The sequence below is a fragment of the Phycomyces blakesleeanus genome (genome assembly GCF_001638985.1).
Source record: "Phycomyces blakesleeanus NRRL 1555(-) unplaced genomic scaffold PHYBLscaffold_35, whole genome shotgun sequence".
Lineage (NCBI taxonomy): Eukaryota > Fungi > Mucoromycota > Mucoromycetes > Mucorales > Phycomycetaceae > Phycomyces > Phycomyces blakesleeanus.
In genome coordinates, this window is record NW_017265165.1 from 42,586 (window position 1) to 64,366 (window position 21,781).

The following is a 21,781-nucleotide window of genomic DNA, read 5'->3' on the forward strand; positions in this document are numbered from 1 at the left end:
GTAAGATAGAGAGAGAGAGAGAGAGAGAGAGAGAGTCCTTATATACTGAATATATAAAAGAGTCAATTCGAGAGTAGCAGCATAAAGTACTCTTTAACTTAAGAGAAATATATTTTTTTATAAAGGCGTTTATCAACTCACGTGAAAGTGCTACGATTAGGCGTACTCTTAGACTTGTTTGATTAGTAGAAGCACACTATCAAAATCCTTCGATTTTTTTTATAAATAATAAGCCAAATAACTATAGCCATTTTTTATGTCTTGTATGTCTTATATTCTTTACCAAACACCTCTTGTCTTGGCGTGTTTGTTTTATTAGCTTCATAAGTAACTTGGTAACCCTTGAAAGGAAGCAAAGAGAGCGAGAGAAAATATGAGACTTGTGATACATACCTGTATAAATTTATATATATTTGGTTTCCTTGTTTGGACTTGGCCTGTTTATTTGCATGATTCCCCCCTATCTTTTATATCAGGACGGTCTTAATCCTTCCGAAAAAACTCTTTCAAGGCCTGGCCTTTATGAAACAGTAGATACATTTAAAGGATACTACAACATAGCACTGCAAAAAGTAAGCATATAGGTACTGAGTGTAAGAGTTGAAAAGCAAGACCAGTGCTATATTTTAAAAAGGCTTTCTGTTTTCATTTTTCAGCTTGTGTATATACAATATTATAATCAGGTACTTTCTCTGAAAAGTATTTGTAGTGACGGAAACAAATGATCAACGTGACCAACACCACACAGGATGCATCCATCCATCCATCCATCCTCCTCCCCCTATCTCCCCCAATCTTTTGATTGATGTATACTTTCAATGAATTTTATTGGACTAAAGTGAGGGAGGCGTCATCATATCCCCATTTTTGTTTTTATAACTAGAGAAAATTTTTCGCGTCTTTGGTTTTCCTTTTTTCCCTTTTTCTTTGTACTGGCCGTGTTTACTGGTGGAGACGATGGAGAGCTTCTGGTAATATATGGGTTTATGTCCGGCCGGTCATCGTTTATACACAGAAGCCAAGAGGGTCTTCCGATAGCCATGATTCTTTTCTTATGAACGGCTAGCCAGATCACTTTAAGATAAGTATATAATTTTTTTACGTTATGTGCTATGCAACTTTGAATACTAATTAATCAAAGCCTATGGAGTAGGCGACTGTAAGAGTTCAAAAGACGTTCATAAAGTCTTGGCAATATTATTTTGTTAAGCTTGTTGAGCCGATTTTGGACTCTTACGACCGACCGCTCTCTCTTTTTGTTTCTTTCTTTCAAAGGGGCCCGATGGAGTAGAGCCACGGGTCAAACATGGTCTATCGAGCAAGTCCACAAGCGCGCGTGTAGCGTGTGAGCCCGTTGTCCGTATTCCTGTGTATTACTGGTTGCTTTCTGTCGTCTCTTCTGGTGGGCGCGGCTGGTACCATCTTTTTTGGGTTAGTTCCCGTTGCTTGTTCTCTCCCGTTGCTTGTTCCTTCCCTATGCCTTCCACGGCGGTCCATGTTATTTGAAAGGTACTGTTGCTTGTTGCTTTTTTTTTGTTAGTCTGTTGCTTCCGCCAGTGGGACTTTTCTGCCAGTGGGTTTGTTGCTTCCCACTGGTAGGCCCTTTCCTCCTACCAGTGAACCTGTCATCTCTCGCCAGTGGACCTTTTTACATAGCCGCCGGTTGCCGGTTGTCAGTTGTCATCCGCCCATTTTCCTTCCACTGGCGGGTCCATTTATCTCACTGGTAGGAGACATTTATCCCACTGGTCAGACATTTGCTTCCTGTTGCTTCCTGTTGCTTCTGCCGGGGAAACCGATGGTTCCATTTCTGCCGCAAAATTGTCGGCTATGTCGTCTCCTCAAGACACATCGTCAAAAGCCGATAAGGCTCACCAGAAGCCCAACATGGGCGCCTCGAAAAAGGTCACACCGGCCCATAAGAAAGGCCAAAGTATGCGCCAGAAGAAAAGGGCAAACCGACCTACAAGAAAGGTCACAGTATGTGCCAGCAAAAAGGGCAAACTGCCCCACAAGAAAGGCTACAGTATGTGCCAGATAAAACATCAATCCGGCCCACAAGAAAGGCTAATGTAAGTGTCGGGGAAAAGGGTGAAATATCTCAAGACATAGACTAATCATTTTTTGTATTACTACAACACAGGCTCCAAATGCGCACCAGAGAAAAAATGGCTTTTCAGAGACCCTCAAGGTCACTGTCAAGATTCAAAGCCAAATCAAGATAGATAGTCAAAAAAGAAAAGAAGAAAAAGAGAAAAAAATATATAAAAAGAAAATGAAAAGATACAAAAAAAAAGAAAAACAACCAGAACAATATTGACCAGAAAAAATTGTGCTCACAATTATCTCTCTATCTCAGATCAAAGCCCATAGACACTAGTACAATCTCCAAAATAGTCAAGCCAAGGTCCATTGCTATGTCCAAGTCCAATTCCAATTCCAATTCCAAGTCTTGTCCAAGTCTTGTCCAAGTCAAAGTCCAAAAGTCCAAACACTGTCCAAGTACTGTTCTAGTACTAGTCCTAGCACGCAAACATATACAAACAAATAGAGAAGTACACAATTAGAGAAGTAGACAAATACATACACACACAAACACACACAAACACACACAATTTCTATTTTTCTATTTCTTTCTTATACACATATACACACACATACACACACACATACATATAGTCATAGTCATAGTCATAGACATACAAACACACATATACACACTTATATACATACCTATATACATACATACAAAAATAGAGGCGCATTTCTACCAAAGTCCAAAATCTGGGTTGTACCTCCAAGTCTCAAGGCCAAGTCGATTTCCAAGAAGGGGTCCAATGCAAAAGTCCAAAAGCAAGTTCCAAAAGAAAAACCAAAAACCAAAAACAAAATCCGAGGCCTATACTAAGTCCTGTAAAAAAAAACGGGCATATACTAAGTCCTTCTCTCCAAAAGGATCAAATCCAAAAACCGAGGCGTAGACCAAAACCTATCAGAAATGATCAGGCACATATTAAGTCCTCCACTCCAAAAGGATCAAAAGAAATCCGACCCTGAGGCCTATACTAAGTCCTGTCCAAAAATCACACAGGCATATACTAAGCCCTCCTCTCTCTCAAAAAAAACAAAAAACAAAAACAAAAAAAAAACAAAAAAAAGCAAAAAAAAACAAAAAAAACAAAAAAAAACAAAAAAGAATAAAAAAAAAAGAACAAAAAACAAAACAAAAAAAAGATGAACAAACCGAAAGAACTCTGCATTGGAACCTGGCCCTGGATTGAAGAAAAGCTGCGAACTGGAACAAGACTCTGGATCAGGACAAGGTATGAAATCCCTTTTTACATATATACATACAAAGCAAATGAAGTCTTTGATCAAAAACAAAAAACAAAAAAAAAATGCTCAAAAAAAGAAGCTCAAAAAAAACAGAAAGAGCGAAAAGAGCAATACCAAAACCCCCTTCTCTTATTCTTTTCAATATCAAAACCCATCCTCTTATTAATATTCTGTGAAATTGGCTGGACAAAAAAAAAGAAGTAAAAAAAATAATCAAAAAAAAAAAAATCAAAATCAAAAAGTCCAAATTATCCCCTTTATTATTTTTCAATACAAAAATCCTCCTCCTCCTATCACTCTTAGCTTATATTGACTGGACAAAAAAAAACGGACAAAAAAAAAAGATCAAAAGAAAAATCAAATGGACCAAAAAAAAAACCAACTGGACTTGACTGGAACCGACTGGACTCGACTGGACTAGCATGGCCTGGAATATCTTAGTATACTTAATTTAATTTAACTTAACTTATATTCCCCTTATAAAAATCTTTGAACAATAAATTTTGATCTTACATTTGTCTTTGAAAATGCTATTGATAATGTTTTTTTGTTACTATTATAGTACACTTGAGAGTTGTCTTATTATACTTGTGTTCCTTGGTAAAATAAACATGATATATTTTCTAATGAGGCGTTCATTCAAAAATATAATTCCAAATAACGATACCACTGTAGAAAAAAATCTACGAGTATTTGAAACAAGCTGCTTTATTTTGGAAAGAAATGGCAGATTTTTGAACACCATCTAGCATTTACCAAGTTTAGAATATCTCTATCATATTTTGGCTCTAGAGAAACATTTTAAAAATGAAAGTCTCGTCGTCAACCCAGGAAACCACCATGATTGCCGAATAAAGAGAACTACTTGCTTGATTAAAGAAAAATCAACTAGAGGGTCAAACAAGCCCTATGAACTCTGTACCTTGGATCTGAGCTTATACCAGAAACAGTCATACCTACTGATATTAGATAGCTTGTTAATAGAGTCGAACTTCTTCCTGCCAAAATTAGCAGTCGTTTATTTTCGCCGCCGGAATTATTTCATCGACTTAGGACTAGGCTATGATTGTGGCAATTATTTGTCCACTTTTTTCATAAATTATTTGGATATTATTAGAAATTTATAGTTTAAATATACATTAATTTGTCAGATTAATGTCAGAAGATTTATAAAGTATAAGTGTTCTCTGTTGTTATTGAGCTTTTCCGTGCTCTTTTTGAGTGTATTGATGAATTATATCTACAGTAAAGAGGTTACTTTTATTAGAGCTGCCTTATGCGTATTTCAATACCATCAATAATATATAAAGTAGATTAAACATCGATTTTATGTCTTTTTGAACTTTATTTTACCTTTAAAAATTACACTATAACCTTTTTAACTAAGTATGATCCTCTTGAAGTAGTACTAGTTTTTTTGTAGTATGTTACGCTACCTAGAGAACCCGACGAGCTGACCGTAGGGACAAATTTCTCACCTTCTTGATCTTTTGTACTTGGAGGTGACGGTATGTACTGGTGAATGACCAAGTTCTTTCTGTTTCTTCTTGTAGTTCTGTTTGATTTATTTGGTACCATAGTTGGTTAGATATTTATAAATGTATGACAGTAATAAAGATTGTGATTTGTAAAAAAAAGTTGATGTATGAAATAGAAAAAAGTTGATTTATTATGAGTTTTATACCCAAGACTTGGAATGTTATGTTATTATTTTATTACATGACAAACATAATGACTTTTCGAGAGAATTAATTAATATTTCACACTGTTATTTTAATATACGTTATCTAAGGGTCTTTAATAGATTTTACGCAAGAAGCATCGAAAGTTAACTATTATATATGTCTTCATAAATTTGTAGGATAAGGTTCTCGCTATTCGACTAGATTAAGTCGAAGTAGAGCTTAGGCTTATCAAAAAAGGAAGTTGAAGTCGATATAAGAAAACTATATACTCCGATACGCCTAAGTCGAAGTATAAGCTTAATTGACTCTGTTAACAAGCTATCTAATGTGCTTTAAAAGACGACTTACTTTTTTGTTCTTTTTCGGTTTTATTTTTTTGTAGCTTTTTCTTTTTCGTTTTCGATGCAGTGCTCTAATGCAATCATCTTGCGCTTTGTGCTTTTGGGTCGACCCTTGGTTGCTTCCACTATTTTTGGACTGTCGAGGTCCTCGAGTTACTGCTGGTTGATTTGAGTTACCATTTTTTTGATTGATAGTTGAATATCAATTTGTAGTTGTTTACTCTGTGAGTTGTTGAAACCTTCACAGAGTTGCAGAAGATCGTGGGCAAGTTCAGGGGTTATTGTTGTTATGGTATTGATGTCTTCGGGAATTGATACTGCATTTTTGATTTTTGTATGGTCTATATGTAATAGCAAAAATATATAAGCATATCATACATTTAAAAGCTAAACTTCTTATATTACCTTCTCCTTTCAAGTATTCTCTTCTCCAGCGCCTTGGGATACAGGAAATAGGAATGATATCAAATTTGGCAAGTTGGTGATAGCACGGAAGCAAGTAGTTGTGTGTGATGAGGCATTTTCACTCTGTGTTTTTTTTTTCGGGTATAATAGATTTTGACAGTTGTAGTTTAATTTGATCCATTGCATACCGACCAATTTTAAGACGAATGTCATCTAGTCTGGCAGCATTGGTTTTGTCAAACACAATTGTTGTGCTCTCTCCAAGACACTCGACCATTAGTCTATGCTTATGATAAGCAATCTATAAAATTTAAAAATGCATTATTGAAAGAATTAATGTCAGAGCTTAAACAATAAATACATAAAATAATGTAAAGTAAGCTTACCAACTCTTCATACCACTTATTTACTTTGAGAGTAACAGTATTAAGTTTTCCGGAGGAAGTTCCAAGAGAATGTTTAAGAGAAGCATGGGCACTCTCTGCACGATTGGATGTGCGATTCCCAAAATGAGGGTATTTGTAAACATAAATGTTTACCCAGTTTTCTTTATCTTTCATTTTTCTGAAAATAATATAAAAAACAATCTGTTATATTTAACATACTCTTTTTTTAATATAAAAGTTCTATATATACCTTTCCAGGAAATTGTTGGCACTCTTTCCTTTGTCTACACAATTTTCTTTTGCAAAACTAAGGTATCCGTCTATTTCTTTCTTCATATCTTCCTCAGTCACGCACTCCAAAGCAATTCTGTCTAGGTAGCCAGACAACTTCTCCAAGACACTTCTCTTTTCTCCGTTTTCATCTTCTTTCATTACTAGCAAAAGCTGTTTTCTGAAGTTGTCTTTTATGTGCTTATAGCACAGAATTTGTTTCGACTCAGGGAAAGCATGAGTAATTGAATTTCTCAATGCCTGCTCGTTGTCAGTGATGAATACACTTGAAAGAAGAGGGTTGTTGTTGTTGTTGTTGTTGTTGTTGTTGTTGTTGTTGTTGTTGTTGTTGTTGTCATCTTCAATGTCAGACCATACTGTATCCCGCAGACAGAGAAGTACCCAGAGATACTTGTCAACTGTCTCGTGTTCTACCCAAGCACCAGCAATTGGGAAGGACTTTAACGTAGTACGTGGGGTTCCAGTCACATTACTGGTCACATTACTAGCTCCAATAATGTTGACAAATGTCATCCTATGACTATTTGTCTTGTATGTTGCGTCGATTATGACAGTCTCGGGCATTCTTCTTGTTTCCTCAATTGCGTCTTTGTGGACAAAGAAGACCATGTTGACGTTGTTGTCTTCAGTATTACCAACGGTATATCTCACGTGGAAGTCGAGATCTTTGATGTGGCGATGAATTCGAACATCTCTCTACCCTCACCAGACTTTCCAAAATGTTTCTTAATATTGGCAATGTCCTGGCGAATAATATTGGTGTATCCACTTCTCTTTAGGTTATTAAAGATAGTGGATACATCATCGTTCTCCTCCAGGTGCTTAGATACGATATCCATCGCCTCGGGTGACAGTTTACGGTGCATGGCGTAAGCCCTGCGGTCTTCTTCGATTGGATTATTATGCTGTGCCTCACGGGAGTGCACAGCAAGATTTTCTCCTTTCTTGGTGGAGGCATACAGAAATCATGGACAATCGTGCTTTTGTGTATCCTTCTCGCGCTTTCTTTCCCATCCGGGAAGAGGGCTTTCTCCATTAACCGATACTTGAGCAGCTTTCTCGGCCTTTCTGGTGTCTCTGTATTAACCAGAGTGCTTACAGATTAGCTTAATGCGAGAGCTTGATGAATACGCAGTGGTGAGAGCAATGTTATGTTTGGCGCCATATGCCCTAGCAGCTTCTCTAACAGCTACAACCGAAGAGAATTCTCTTCCAACAAGAAATATTGAGTTGAACTCAGTCAAGGCAGCATCGTACTTCTTCGACGACTCGCTAACAATGACAAGCTCATTGGTGTTTTTGATGTTGTTGATGTTGCTCATGTTAAATGTCAAAAAAATTATGCGCTGATGATGTAGTAAAAAAAAAGGGCAATGATTTTATTGGCAATCTGAAGAATAATTTATCTGATCTCCTCCCCCAAAAAACATGCGTGTAACATGCAAACCAATTTTTCAGTGACGTTGTATACATTTTCAGTTTTGACTTTCTAGCTTGTCCGGTCAGCATAAATCCAGCTTGCCCGTACCGTTCCCCTATATTTATTCATCCATTTACTATTAAATATAATGATTTGGTAAATTACATTTGAAATATATAAATATCAAGGCTAGGCTTATATATCGATATATACATCTTCATATGTCACTACTCTTTATAAATATTATTTATTATTTATTAATTGATTATTTGATTAATTAATTTTTCTTTTCTTTAAAAAAAAAGATGTATAAATACTAATGAGGAATAAATTTTGTAGCGTCTCTTTTGAAGAGATCTTAGTAGACACCTGAAATATAATAATAATAATAATAATAAAGAAAATGCGCAGATCATTAGTACATAGATAAAGTAGACACTCGCAAGATCGGACAACCTACCTGGTATGATTCTATACTTGACAATGCTGCAATACTTGTCCCAGTCTTCTCCATACTTGGTACGGCATTTGTGGTCATCTCTTCTCTCACGATGCAGCAAGAGGATTCCAAAGTAAAATGCATAAAAGTAAGGAATTGGGGATCCAAAGCAACAAGGCAAGCACCAAGACAATGCCATGAGCCAGTCACCAAGGTAATTAATGTGGCGAGACATCCCCCACCATCCAGAAGTAATAAGTCTGCTGCCACTCTTGGTCTCAATAAACTTGAGATCTGTAAATTTAATTTGTATATATACACACAGTTGATACATTAGACTTTTTTTTTCTAGAAATTTAATATATAATCATGTTGAAATGGTATCAACTAGAAACTTACGCTTCACAGATGGTCCAACTGGGTTGATACGGAAAGCATTCTTTTGGGAGTTGGCACTTCTAAATATGGTGTATCCAATCAAGTTGAGAGCAACAATACCCGCAGCAGTGTAATAGCTAATATCGGTAGGGAAGTCGGCCAGATAGCGGGCCTGGAGAGAGTATGTGAATGGGACCCATGTGTATAAACCAAATGCAAGCATAAAGCCAAAGCCATCTAATTACACACACACGCAAAGTCGAACAATTTAAACCATGATTATATATATGCATTTGCTGATAAATATTAACAAATTCTCACCTGTAGTGATGTCCATTGTAGTCAAGACGGCTTCCTCGTTCCACAAAGAATCGACAATATACCACATCTGGAAAACCTGGACCAATACCATAGATTTCGTGATGTAGTGAAGATCAAGGTACTGCTTTGCGGCAAAGGACAGGTTGATCACTGCCCACCCGATCATACCAGGGCGCAACTCTGTAAAAAACTTGATATCGAATTCGCCGATACGAGGGTTCAGCTCTCTTCCAATCATAAACTAAAGTACATATAAAATTATTATTATTATTATTTTTAAAAAAAAGTAAATAATGATAAATAAAACATCCTTTCTTTCATATTTATATTTTAAAAACTAACTAAATGGGATCCAACTTACATCGTAAATGAAATTCCCAGTGTTTCCACCCAAAGCCAACAAAGCTCCTTTCTTAAAGCTTTTAAAGTAGACAAAAATTGAAACAAGGTAGCTAAAGATGATTGAAGACACAACCAGCCCAACCCAATGGTCATGCACAAAAAGAAGAGGTTTCAATCCGAGATCCTTGATAAAGTACAGGCCACAGAAAAATGTGGTGTGAAGAGAAGCGAAACCTTTTTTTAAAAAAAAATTCATTATAAAAGATAAATGCTAGTGTCCTTGATCTTTTCCCTCTTGGGGTTGCTTTGACTTGTAATTACTCTTATTATTCTTTCGTGAATAACCTACCATTCATTTTGTATTTGAGGTGTGTGCCGTCTCTCAACTGTGATCCAGGCCAAACATCACCTGGAAGCACAAGAGAGAAAATAGCCAACAAGGCTACAAAGGCAACGTACACGCCAAAAGCCATGGGGTCGTATAACTGGCCGAGATATTCAGGTGTCATCATCTTTGCAAAGAAGGCCTTGTGGTCATGCAGTAAGAGTTTAGAAGGGTAGCCGGTGCTATCACAACCAACAGCAAAGAATAGGACTAGAACAGGCAATACAGTAGTCATTCCCAAAGCACCCAAAGGACCGAGAAATTCATAGCGTGTTGTTTTTGGGTTCAATTCTTGCTCTGTCTTGGCTGGTTCGGTCGAAGATTCCGGGCGATCGACCGCCTTACTCTTCATGGTCGTCATCACGTTGGGTTAAGCAAAGAGAAGAGTGAAGGAAAAAACAAAAAATAAAGATATCCCACGCCTGTTCTTTAATTGGGTACACATTAATAGCGCTGTTTATATTCTACGAGGTGAAAGAATTTTAACCAGTGTAACGATTTAAAAGTTTCTTTATCTTATTGGCACAAAAAGGAAGAAGAAGAGTCTTGCACTCAATACTTTGAGCAGAAATATAACCAGTCAAATTAAAGAAATAAAAATACTAGTTACAAGCACAGAGTAGTGCACAAGATCATTCTTCTTAGTGAGAAAAAAATAATAATATCCTAGGAAAGATGTATATATATATATATATATAAAATAAATCTCTGTTTTTATTATTATAATAACAATTATTAAAGAAAGTCTTAGAAGAGAAGCACATTGCCGTTGATGTCATCCATAACATCTATCAAAGGCATATCCGATGTTTTTACTATATCACGCACAGTATCGCCATGCGGGATTGTCATTCTAATGACCTGTCCCCGATCATTCATGGATAATACAGTGTCCTGACCTGCTTTGGATCCACCTTTATTAGACACATATACTGTGTGTTCCACACGATGGCCGTTTCCGCTGGTCTTTGACTGATTGATCTTGGCTGAACTTCCGTCATTTACTCTAACAAATGATCTGCCAAAGTCTTTGTCTTGATCTTTGACTCTTTCCTGGTCTGCATTTTGATCTTGATCTCGATATTCGTATTCGTATTCATATTCATAGCGATCTTCATCTTCATCTTCATCAAAAAAGTCTGGCACTGGTACCCTGACTCTATTCCTGTTACCCTTGTCGTCCATTCCCACAAAAATCCTGGTGTGATCGTGGTCTTTTTCGAGTTCCTCTAAAAGTTCATCTTCTTCATCTTCAAGAATGTCATCAAATAGACCTGCGACCATACTTTTTATCGAAGTTTTGTGTTTTTCTTGTGAATCGGCAGATTTTATTTCAGCAGTACCAACTCGTTTTTCGATCAAGTATTCTGGAACGGGTACCATGATCTCTGGATTGGTAATGTAATCCGAAACTCTTTGATGCGATGGCTCTGAAATGGGGGTTCCTTGGATCTTGTTGATTCTTTGGTGTCTGTACAAGACACGATCTACGGCGTGATTTGGGACAAAAATTGCGGGATCTATCTCTTGCATAGGGACAATAGGAATGTCTTCTATGATAATACTATCAATAGTAGACCAAGGAATTAAGGTGTCAGTATGGCTATTGGCATCAGGTACTAGTGTAGATGCTGCAGATGCACTCGATGCTAAAGTGCTGTGATGAGCCGGTGCAGCCTCAGCAAGAACAAGACAAGCGAGGGCAAATGTGACGACTGGGTAAAGCATAGATGAGTTTTGAGTATAGATGAAACAAGAAAAGAAAAAGAAAAGAATGGCAATAGTAGTAGTAATAATAATAAAGGGTGTGAATTAAAGACAATAGAGGCTTGAAAGTAATAGTAATAATTTGCGTATGTGTATTGGGTATTGTGTATTTGTCATTTGTCATTCTTTCTTTACTCACCTTTCATTTCTTGGTTGATAAGTCTATGGTTTTACCCTGAGAATGCCAATTGACAGGCCATTGGAAAATAAGCCGACAAGTTATTATTATTCATAGCATCAAATGATAGTGGGATGCTGAAGAATGTCTTTGTGATTATATAAATAGAAGCGATACAGAGGTACTCCATAAGACAGCTATTGTGCAGTTGATGATAAATCGCTCTTTCTTTTTCTTAGTATTTTTATTTATTTAGTTGAAATGTCAATTCGACCAATACATTTAGTACTTTCGATATAAATGTACACTATATAACGTTTCAATTGAGAAAGGATATAACTAAATGAATGAATAGAAGAATAGAAGAAGAAAATAAAACAAAAAATAACCATGGAAAATGTATTTGAATCCGATTTCCGTCTAGTTCAAAGACTCTACCACAGCTTCCATTTGTTCTGTAACACCCGCTTCGGCTGCTTTCCCCTTTTTTTTAAAAAATAAATAAATTATAATGAAGTTCAGGTTCCTTATTACTAAAATCACAGTAATATTTATCATTATAGTACATAGAAAAGGTATATATGTATATATTAGTTTTGGTATCAAAGATGATGAAAGTCTTCAAAATAATAATAAAGGCTGTTCTTGTAATTAGAAACAGATTATAAAACATAAAATAAAATAATTTATAATACAAATAAATACAAATTAAGGCCTGTCTATTCAATGGAATCAAAAAGACCTTGAAAATCAAGGCCCATTTATTTGATCTTTATTGGTTTCTTCTTCTTCGTCTTCGTCTTCATCTTTTCCTTACCCCGCAACTGATGTTTAAAACACATCAAACCAATGAATTGAAACAAGCATCTTTCTCCGATAGGAAAACAGAGAGGATGGTGAGTGGAAAAACAAAAAAGAAGTAAAAGATTGGTAACCTAGTGTTTTAGGTCCAAGATTATCATGTAAGTTTTTTGTACAATGATTTTGCTGTAATCTTAGTGTACAACACTTTATTACTGATAAAGAAAAATAGATAAAGATAAAAACCCCTTTCTTTTTATGGTACTCGGCTGTGTTTAATGCAGAGATATGAGATAGCAAGTCTTGTAAATGATCGACCAATGATTGCAGCCACAAAGGTCCAATTTCTCTATACATCGGATAATCAAATCTATTGACACCCACCGGGAACTCTACGATATAAAAAGTCCCATTATGGAAAGTAGCTGGTGAGTCACTATGGGCAAGCTTAGCTTTCACGGTTGTCGCCATTTGATTCTGCCCCACTAATTTACATTTCTTAAAAACACAGACACAAAGAATAGTGGAATTGTTTGACCTGGAATACCAAGTAACCTACCTATTGTTTATTGTTTTAGAAAGCCATACACACTATAATAAAGCCAAGAAACTTAACAGTAACTGATGTTTTTACATAGGTGAAGGTCTTTAAAAACACCCAGTTAATGAATTAATTAACACTGTGTGTGTGTGTGGGCATATACAAAGTCAAAGTTTAATAATAATAATAATGATAATAAAAAAAACATTTATGAAAAAGAGGCTCTTCAAAGGTCAATGAAACCTAATCAGTCTTGTTTTCAGATGGCGCCAACTCTTTACCCGAAAAAAAAAAACTTTTGCATGGTCCTATAAAACCAGACCCAACTTGTAACATTTTTTTTTCTACTCTCCAACTCATTACTTCCTTTCTCCTTCTCCCCTAATAATGTGTGGAATCTTTGCCGTTCACAACTACCAGGGCGACCTCGAAGCCTACCGCCAGCGTGCCCTCTACCTTTCCAAGAAGTGAGTTTGGCAACATGATCTTTTTTCTTTAAATCTTGTCTTTTGTTTACCTCTCTGGTTGATTACTAAACATCGAAACCTTCTCTTAAATAGGGTCAGACACCGTGGTCCCGATTGGTCTGGTTGCTTCTGCGCTAACAACAGCATCTTCTGCCACGAGCGTCTTGCTATCGTTGGTGTCGGTAAGTCTAATGCTATATTATTTTGAGTTTCTTGTGTTCTTTTGTCTAATGCATGTTCCACAGATTCTGGTGCCCAGCCTTTGATCAGCGAAGATCAGAACATCGTCCTCACTGTCAACGGTGAGATCTACAACCACAAGCAGCTCAGACATGAGCTTAAGGACAAGCACACCTTCATGACCCACTCTGACTGCGAAGTCATTATGCACATGGTAAGCCACATTTGTTAAATCATCAGTCTCATTGTATTATATTAAACCATATTAATTTTTTACTCTCATTTTATTAGTACAAGGAGAAGGACACCGAACTTGTCCACCACCTCGATGGTATGTATGCCTTTGTTCTCTTGGACGTCAAGCGCAACCGTGTCATCGCTGCCCGTGACCCTATCGGTATCACCACTCTTTACTATGGCTGGAACTCCAAGATGCCCGGTACCACTTACTTTGCATCTGAGCTCAAGTCCCTCAACGAGGACTGCGACAAGATCCTCGCCTTCCCTCCCGGCCACATCTACGATTCCGAGACCGGCAAGACCACCCGTTACTTCAACCCCACCTGGTGGCCCGAAGGTCGCATGACAACCAACCCTGTCGATTACTCTGTCTTGAGAGAGAGCCTCGAGAAGGCTGTCCGCAAGAGACTCATGGCTGAGGTTCCTTACGGTGTCCTCTTGTCTGGTGGTCTTGACTCCAGTTTGATTGCTGCCATTGCTGCCAGAGAGACTGAGAAGATTGCTGCTGGTGGTGTTAGCGCCGAGAACGGTGATGACAGCTACGACGAGAGCGGCCCTGCTCTCTGGCCCCGTCTCCACTCCTTCTCTGTCGGTCTTCCCGGATCTCCCGATTTGGTTGCTGCTCGCGAAGTCGCCAAGTACCTCAACACCATTCATCACGAATTCACCTTCACTATCCAGGAAGCCCTTGATGCCGTGAGCGATGTCATCTACCACCTCGAGACCTACGATGTCACTACCATCCGTGCCTCTACCCCCATGTACCTCTTGTCTCGCAAGGTCAAGGCTATGGGTGTCAAGATGGTTCTCTCTGGTGAGGGTGCTGATGAGATCTTTGGTGGTTACCTCTACTTCCACCAGGCTCCTGATGCTGCCTCCTTCCAGGCCGAGACCGTTACCCGTGTCAAGAACCTCCACACATCTGACTGTCTCCGTGCCAACAAGTCCACCCTCGCCTGGGGTCTTGAGGCTCGTGTTCCTTTCCTTGACAAGGCTTTCCTCGAGACTGCCATGAACATCCGTCCTGAGGACAAGATGCCCAACCGTGCCGAGGGCCGTGCTGAGAAGTACATCCTCCGCAAGGCATTCGATACTTCTGACGATCCCTCTGCCAAGCCTTACTTGCCCCACAACATCTTGTGGAGACAGAAGGAGCAGTTCTCCGATGGTGTTGGCTACGGCTGGATCGATGCCCTCAAGGAGACCAGTTTGACAAAGGTATCTGACGAAGAGTTCGCCGGCGCCAGCGCTCGCTGGTCCAAGGACACTCCCACCACTAAGGAGGCATACATGTACCGCGTCTTGTTCGAGCAATGGTTCCCTCAAGAAGCCTGCACTGCCAGTGTCGTCAGATGGATCCCCAGAGCTGATTGGGGCTGCCCCGAAGATCCCTCTGGTCGTGCCCAGAAGGCTCACGAGGCTGCCTACGCCGACAAGAAGTAAAAAAAAAGCAAAAGAAAATTAAATTAAATCAAGTTAAATTATATTCATCAATCAACAAAATACACCCATCCATACAACATCCACATTGTTTTTTTTCCCTTTTTCCCCCTCTATCTTTTCTCCCTCCATCCATACTACAATTATATTCATTTCAGAACTAACCGTTATCATGTCCTTATCATGATTGTACCATAAATCTTATTGAGCTATTAACAATAAACAAAGAATTCAAAAAAAAGGAAAGAGGTCTTTAATGAAAAGTGTAGAATATGTTACTTTGTGTGTATGTTTATGTGTGTGTTACTCGAGTTGTGTTTGTTAACCTTGTTGTGAACAGGGTTGGAATGACCCAGTTTGGTGGATGTTCTGTAACCAAGAAAATTGCAACTTGCGTAATTCGTAATCATGTGGGTTTGCTTGTTCTTTGACAAATAAACTCCTGCTACTTATTATTATGTCAATCCTTTTGGCACCAAATAAATATATTGGAAAACTGGCCTATAAGAAAATATGAGATAGAGGCTCTTGAAAAAAATAAATAAAGGGTTATTTGTTATAAATCATTCTGGCATATTCGACATCTTTGTAATGATGTATTGAGATTTTGACATTGACATTAATCTTACTCTCGAGAGTAAGAGTAAAGTTAAGTATATCGTATAATATATGCAAAATTTGAAATCAATTATATTGACAATATATTCAAAGAACTTTACAATTATATATAAATATCCTTTATTGTGTATACAGTGGTCAGTTGTGTTCTCTATAGATTACGCTTGAAAAATCTTGTGGCCAAAATAAGGTTGTTTAAAAATAACAGAAAAATATATATTCTGTCCACCCTAATATAATGTCCACCCCTTGAGAGGGACACAAAGACTACTCCTACAATATTATTACTGGCTCTATATGCAATGCTTTATAAGCTGAAGAAGCGCAAATCAACCATCCGATCCAGTTAATATTACATCCCTCTTGTCACTGATTCTTCCCAAACAAAACTAACATTAGGACCAGGACCAGGACCAAGACCAAGATTGAATTAGGATAAATAAATCGATGGATATAATATTGTGATTAAAGTGAAACTGTCAAATGGATTATCTATTGGTATACTATTTGTGTTTGCAGGCTTGGGGGTTGGTACAATTATCACCCGGGGCTTCAAAGGGATTAAGATTGTTTTTAAAGGAGGGTTTTCCTGCAAACGGTTCACTGCCGCTAAACATGGTCTTCATCATGTTCTGGATAGCCTCGCCGTACACGGTAGGTCCGTCTCCTAGTACATGTTCATTAATCGGCGCGGTAAGATTCTTGTGTGTGTAGCTACGAGTCATTTGGGAAAGAAATATATTTTGTCCTACTTGCCTTTTTCTTCTGCACGCTGTAGCTGGTTGTACATATCGCGTGTGTTCTTTAAGCGTAAATCAGTCCATTCCTTGCCGAAATCTTGTTTTCGAAGAAAGAGAACAATCTTGGTAGCCTTGATCTTTAATTGTAAAGGGCATAGTTAAATACTTGTACTGTCAAGAAAATTCATTTGAAAAAAAATGAATATGTATATATATATATATACCTTGATCTTGCATTGTGAGGGATCGATCTGGCCATGAAGTCGAGCAATTCTGAAATTGTAATTGGCACCTTTGTGTTCGCGCTACAGCCACATACACACAAAAGACCCAACGATGAACAATGAAATGGATGTCACCAGAATTTTTCCATTTTAGGACTTACAATGTCCAGCTGAACGCTCTTTGGCTGGACATCAAGAACACATTGGTCAAGTGTAATCTGGTGCGCATCAGAAATCTCCAGGTAGACTCTGATAAATTTGGCTTGTTTAATATACTATTACAAGAACATCATTTTTTTAAAAAAAATAAAAATAAAAACAAAAACGGTTCTTACGTGACATAGGTGTCTGATTGAGTCCAACCATATCCAGAAGTAATGAAAATTGTCTGTGTTTTTGCCTAAAAAAATGTACAAAAGAAAGTTGAAAATTGGTTTAGAGCGAAACTTTTTATTCTGTTATTATTTATACCTTTGCACGTCCAATGGGCTCCCTTATAGGAGCGGAAGGTACTCTTGGGCTAATAGATAGCTCCAATGATTTTTCAACTGGCTGAACAATTGGAGTAGATGCTGTTTGAACCGGAAGAGTTGACACAGGCTCAAAATCGTCTTTGGTGTCTTCCAACAACTGACGAGACTTTGCTATCAAATTCTCGATTGCTGCAATATTAGCTGGTCTACAGGCTAAAAGTCTAAGTTTTTCGAGTTCGGCGAGATCTTCTAGACATGCATGAGTTGACATGGAGAAGGTCATGAGAGAAAGAAAAAGAAGTTGGAAAGAATAATTGGCTTTGAGATTCAAACATAATATATATATATATATAACATGGTTTTTTTGTGCAACTCCTACCACAATGTAAGTGGTTGGACACTAGACACTTGCCCACATCAACATGCACACACACATATAGATTTACTTGGTCACGGAGAGGCTCATAATCCCGATATTTCCTCCTTTTCTTGGTCTCACCACCTTAATATGAGGAGCTAGCATTAGCATCCTTGCCCACCACCTCCACACACCACTTCGCAGGTCTTATTTTTTTCGGCTGTTCCCGATATTTCACAGGTTGGAAGGCTAACACCCAAAGCAATTTGACACTATGACCTCCTGATATGGACAGTGAGACTAACCAGTTAGTCTTAACCACTCCACCAAAATGTCCCTGTCTTTGTAACACTCTTATTTCACATAAGGTATACGCTATCTTATGGAAGCTAATACATAAAAGGATTTCGTGGTCGCATCCTGCTTTTCAACCGCCAAATTGGGGATATTGATCAGCGATATTTTTGTGTAGGCCATTAGAAAACGGCCAAAAACTTTATCTAGGCCTGCTTAGAAAATAAGATAGGATGATTTACACCATAGAAGCACCCAATTTCTCGAAGCTCCAGAACTATTGAAATGCTCCTACCTTCTATCCGCCATATCTACCTCGAATCCTTCGTCTCCCAAACTCCTACATATTGCATTTGTGTTATCTTGGGTTTCACAATTAGTGAAATTTGGGATGCATACTTTCGTTATATTTTTGCCCACAATTAATTGATTTCAAACATAATGGTAGTTTTGATAAAATTTCATATCAGGCACCTTGAGATTAAAGATATCTTTTCAACTTTGAAACCTAGTTATAATAATACATGCAATACACACACATGCATACAATCACAGTCAAAAACGTTTTAACCTCCAACGCAAAAAAAAACACACGAGAAAAAGCAAGACATATATTCAATATGCAGCTGCTTATCAGTAATAATATATAAAACTTTCAAACTTCAAATATAGGATGACACGTATGTTTATTATTGAGATATATGTATAAGCATTACTTGGTATGACCTCATTTGGCCTCAATTACAGCCTAGCATTGATGTTGCATACTACCTGCCAAAGTTAATCCAAGTTCGACACCTATTATTTTATACTCTCGTTGCATTCCAACTTTTACATCACAAACGTTGTTGATATTTGCCCTATCAATAATTATACTTTTCTCGAGAGCCCGCCAAAGATGTTCAATGGGGTTGAGATCCGGGCTTCGAGCTGGCTACTAGCCAAAGCCCTGGATTTCATGACTGTATTTCCACAACCTCAAATATGACCTAGTATGGCAGACTAACATTGTTTTCTTGGAACACAAAGTTCCTGTTATTTTTCCGTAATTGTTTTATGAAACTAAGAGAAGAAGTCCTGAGTCAAAGTGTTCACGTATTGGGCTTGATTTACATTACCATCTAGGAACACAAGAGGTCCAAAGACACCGGTCCAGAAACGATTCGAGCTCATCTCACTACTCTTCTCTCCACCTGGCTCTCTAAATATCTTTTTATACCTTTCGGTATTTTAAAAAAGAAAAGAAAAAAAGAAAAAAAAATAGTCTAGAGTTTATGCAGAGATAATTCTTGTCATGAGCATAAACGATTTGTCAGTTTTGACATTAAACTGCTGGTAATATACTTTATTGAAAGTATCCTTTCTCTTTCTTTATTTCATACTTGTTTCATTTTCAGATAGACTAGTAACTCATCTCGAAAATAGGGGACTTTATTTTATTGCTAAGCAGCGAAAGACACGATTAAGAGCAATTGCAGATGCATTGAGTAATGAGAATCATGACATTGTTACGTTGCAAGAGATTTGGATGCTAGAAGATTTTGAATATTTGAAATCCAAAGTCGAGAATGTTTTGCCATTCTCCAATTATTATTACAGGTATTCTACAATAAGAAAAGAACAAAGAGACACATATCGGAAGCAAGCTTGTCGTATAAAGGACAAGAAAGAACATTATTATAAATAATTGTGTGTGGGTCTGTGTAGTGGTGCCCTCGGTAGCGGTTTGGCTATCCTTTCTCGGTTCCCAATTGTTTCGACCTCCTACTTTCGATACACCTTGGCAGGTCGACCACTCAAAATATTCCATGGTGATTACTATGTAGGCAAAGGATGTGCATCAGCATGTATAAATCATCCGGATATTGGGATCATCGAAGTGTTTACTACTCATGTAAGCCAATATTTCTACAGTTTTTCTTATATCACATCATTCAAATGATTGAATATATTAAACACCCTTCTTTAATCTGTTGTGTCGTAGCTTCATGCAGGGTACGGAGATGTCGATGAATACGAAGGTCATCGTGTAACCGAATCCTGGGAGTTGTCCAACCTTTTGAGAGCATCTGCTGCCCAAGGAAGACAAGTTATTGCTGTAATTATATCCATCGACTATTATACAGAATCGTATGAAATTTATTCTTTCTCTCTTACTTAATAGACTGGTGACTTTAATAGCATTCCTACAAGTTACAACTATGCATTGCTTAAAAAGCATGCATTCATGACTGATGCTTGGCTCGAAGCACACAGCGAGAGACTTTCACAGACTGGACTTGATCCAGGCCATCGTAGCCCTCACGAATGTATTCAACATCTTGGAATAACTTGCGATTCTCCTGCAAACACTTGGTCTAAGCATTTTCTTAAACAACAACCTCACTCCAAACAAGTCGGTGACCGTCTTGACTATATTTTCTACCGGCGTACTTCTCAAATTACATGCACTGGATCTGTGGTGGCCATGACAGACTATATTCCTGGTACTCAAATGTGCTACTCAGATCATTTTGCAGTACAAGCAACCTTCTCAATCAATTCACAGCCTACGCAAGTTAATTCGACAAGTCCGTCAGCCGTTCAATTATCCAATCCTTCTTTCACCACCTTTCCTCTCTCAATTGCTCAAGCTGTTCTGACTTTGCTTCGTCGAGACCAAGTCGCCACACGAAAGACAGCGTACAGACTTCTCTTATTGTTTGGTGTTGCACTAATTATGTTGCTGTTTCTCTGTGTTTCTACCGTGGCAGTCTTACCAGATTGGATTGCTCCAAAAGACGAGAGTCAGCTTAAATTCTTGCTTGGGAGTTTGGCAAGCAGTCTTGTGATGATTATCTCTGCTGTTATCGCTACAATCTGTGTGGTTGTCGGTTTTGTATTTGGGCACACTGAAGAACGCGCTTTGAGACAGTTTATCGAAGAAATTCAGCTTTTGGTAGCTTCCATCCAAGAAGACAGCCGATCGGACGCTCCATTTGTACACCTATCAAATCAAGCGAGCGACAATCCTTCACGTGAGACATTTTATAATGAATTCAATGAAAGAACAAGGCTTTTAGATGATGCTTGAGATCCAATACCTCCTTAGTTTACTAGCCCAATATATTTATTATTATTTTATAAATGTATGAAAAAAACTACATTAATATTTTGTTTATTTGATTCATAATGTACTATAGAAGTAGAATATTTTCTCATGTCTTTCTAAAATAAAAGGGCAATGTCATGATAAAATGAACCTTAGTTTTTTTCTGGTTTAAAAAAAAGTGAGAACTGTGCCTTTAATCGCGCTATACAGGCTCATAACCGCCATTCTTTATTATGTAAAAAAATGGCAACATGTTGCTACTTTTTTTTTAGCCATAGTGAGATCTATTGTTGATAGTTAGACCCTGTTGTCAGTCTTTTCTACCTGTTCATTTGTAGACGTGCAATGAAAAGCGTCGTCAAATGTAAAAGAATATTGTTCTGTGAATCTGGTCATATCGATCTTTGTTCTCATGGCTTTCTGACAAGTTATTAAGTTTCACGTTTTCCTTTATAATACTTTTTTCTTTTATATGAATACAGGTTTCAATTCACGGTCAAAATATATAATTAATGGTCTCTAAATACAGGATTTTGCATACGAATGTGTTATGTAAGAATATATATTGATTGACAGAGAGCTATTACTATGAAAAAAAATGCGTGTTTAGGGGTGTATTTTTAAAAGTGTGACTATTTTTGAACCACAATAATAGCAAAAAAAAATGAAATTGAAACGTATCTATATATAAATATACAAA

The 21,781-nt window shown here is 37.5% G+C and overlaps 8 protein-coding genes across 8 annotated transcripts; 4 read left to right on the forward strand and 4 right to left on the reverse strand.

Annotated features, from left to right (window-relative positions):
• Positions 1-449: 449 nt before the first annotated feature.
• Positions 450-2,229, forward strand: PHYBLDRAFT_152300 (hypothetical protein; the record flags this gene model as incomplete). The annotated part of the gene is made up of 5 exons (XM_018432883.1): positions 450-572; positions 1,276-1,431; positions 1,541-1,662; positions 1,731-2,026; positions 2,144-2,229. The coding sequence occupies 5 exons, from the start codon at positions 450-452 to the stop codon at positions 2,227-2,229; spliced, it is 783 nt and encodes a 260-aa protein (XP_018284533.1).
• A 1,005-nt stretch (positions 2,230-3,234) lies between these two features.
• PHYBLDRAFT_175042 (hypothetical protein) lies at positions 3,235-4,463 on the forward strand (the record flags this gene model as incomplete). The annotated part of the gene is made up of 3 exons (XM_018437396.1): positions 3,235-3,323; positions 3,899-3,936; positions 4,129-4,463. The coding sequence occupies 3 exons, from the start codon at positions 3,235-3,237 to the stop codon at positions 4,461-4,463; spliced, it is 462 nt and encodes a 153-aa protein (XP_018284534.1).
• A 1,052-nt stretch (positions 4,464-5,515) lies between these two features.
• Positions 5,516-6,327, reverse strand: PHYBLDRAFT_175043 (hypothetical protein; the record flags this gene model as incomplete). The annotated part of the gene is made up of 4 exons (XM_018437397.1): positions 5,516-5,703; positions 5,768-5,799; positions 5,956-6,068; positions 6,154-6,327. The coding sequence occupies 4 exons, from the start codon at positions 6,325-6,327 to the stop codon at positions 5,516-5,518; spliced, it is 507 nt and encodes a 168-aa protein (XP_018284535.1).
• Positions 6,328-8,094: 1,767 nt separating this feature from the next.
• On the reverse strand, positions 8,095-10,109 carry PHYBLDRAFT_128480 (hypothetical protein). Its single transcript, XM_018429220.1, has 6 exons — positions 9,694-10,109; positions 9,364-9,578; positions 9,003-9,243; positions 8,703-8,918; positions 8,325-8,597; positions 8,095-8,233 (listed from the first exon to the last, which is right to left on the reverse strand). Exons 1-6 carry the CDS (start codon positions 10,088-10,090, stop codon positions 8,223-8,225), a joined length of 1,353 nt encoding a protein of 450 aa, XP_018284536.1. The 5' UTR covers positions 10,091-10,109; the 3' UTR covers positions 8,095-8,222.
• Positions 10,110-10,476: 367 nt separating this feature from the next.
• Positions 10,477-11,457, reverse strand: PHYBLDRAFT_152303 (hypothetical protein; the record flags this gene model as incomplete). The annotated part of the gene is made up of 1 exon (XM_018432884.1): positions 10,477-11,457. The coding sequence occupies one exon, from the start codon at positions 11,455-11,457 to the stop codon at positions 10,477-10,479; it is 981 nt and encodes a 326-aa protein (XP_018284537.1).
• A 1,871-nt stretch (positions 11,458-13,328) lies between these two features.
• PHYBLDRAFT_189260 (hypothetical protein) lies at positions 13,329-15,286 on the forward strand (the record flags this gene model as incomplete). Its single annotated transcript, XM_018439629.1, has 4 exons — positions 13,329-13,423; positions 13,517-13,605; positions 13,669-13,817; positions 13,895-15,286. Exons 1-4 carry the CDS (start codon positions 13,344-13,346, stop codon positions 15,284-15,286), a joined length of 1,710 nt encoding a protein of 569 aa, XP_018284538.1. The 5' UTR covers positions 13,329-13,343.
• Positions 15,287-16,404: 1,118 nt separating this feature from the next.
• On the reverse strand, positions 16,405-17,621 carry PHYBLDRAFT_189261 (hypothetical protein; the record flags this gene model as incomplete). Its single annotated transcript, XM_018439630.1, has 6 exons — positions 16,405-16,615; positions 16,654-16,778; positions 16,866-16,946; positions 17,027-17,114; positions 17,201-17,265; positions 17,337-17,621. 6 exons carry the CDS (start codon positions 17,619-17,621, stop codon positions 16,405-16,407), a joined length of 855 nt encoding a protein of 284 aa, XP_018284539.1.
• A 1,663-nt stretch (positions 17,622-19,284) lies between these two features.
• PHYBLDRAFT_137244 (hypothetical protein) lies at positions 19,285-21,223 on the forward strand (the record flags this gene model as incomplete). The annotated part of the gene is made up of 5 exons (XM_018429846.1): positions 19,285-19,325; positions 19,416-19,589; positions 19,698-19,884; positions 19,975-20,088; positions 20,155-21,223. 5 exons carry the CDS (start codon positions 19,285-19,287, stop codon positions 21,061-21,063), a joined length of 1,425 nt encoding a protein of 474 aa, XP_018284540.1. The 3' UTR covers positions 21,064-21,223.
• Between the last annotated feature and the right edge of the window lie 558 nt (positions 21,224-21,781).

What these genes read in the sequence shown, in the direction of transcription:
- PHYBLDRAFT_128480 (XM_018429220.1), bottom strand. Translation starts at nt 10,090, where the DNA reads ATGACGACCATGAAGAGTAAGGCGGTCGATCGCCCGGAATCTTCGACC. An exon ending in CCTCAAATACAAAATGAATG is followed by an intron (nt 9,579 to 9,693) that starts GTAGGTTATTCA and finishes TTTTAAAAAAAG; the next exon opens with GTTTCGCTTCTCTTCACACC. An exon ending in AGTTGGACCATCTGTGAAGC is followed by an intron (nt 8,598 to 8,702) that starts GTAAGTTTCTAG and finishes TTAAATTTACAG; the next exon opens with ATCTCAAGTTTATTGAGACC.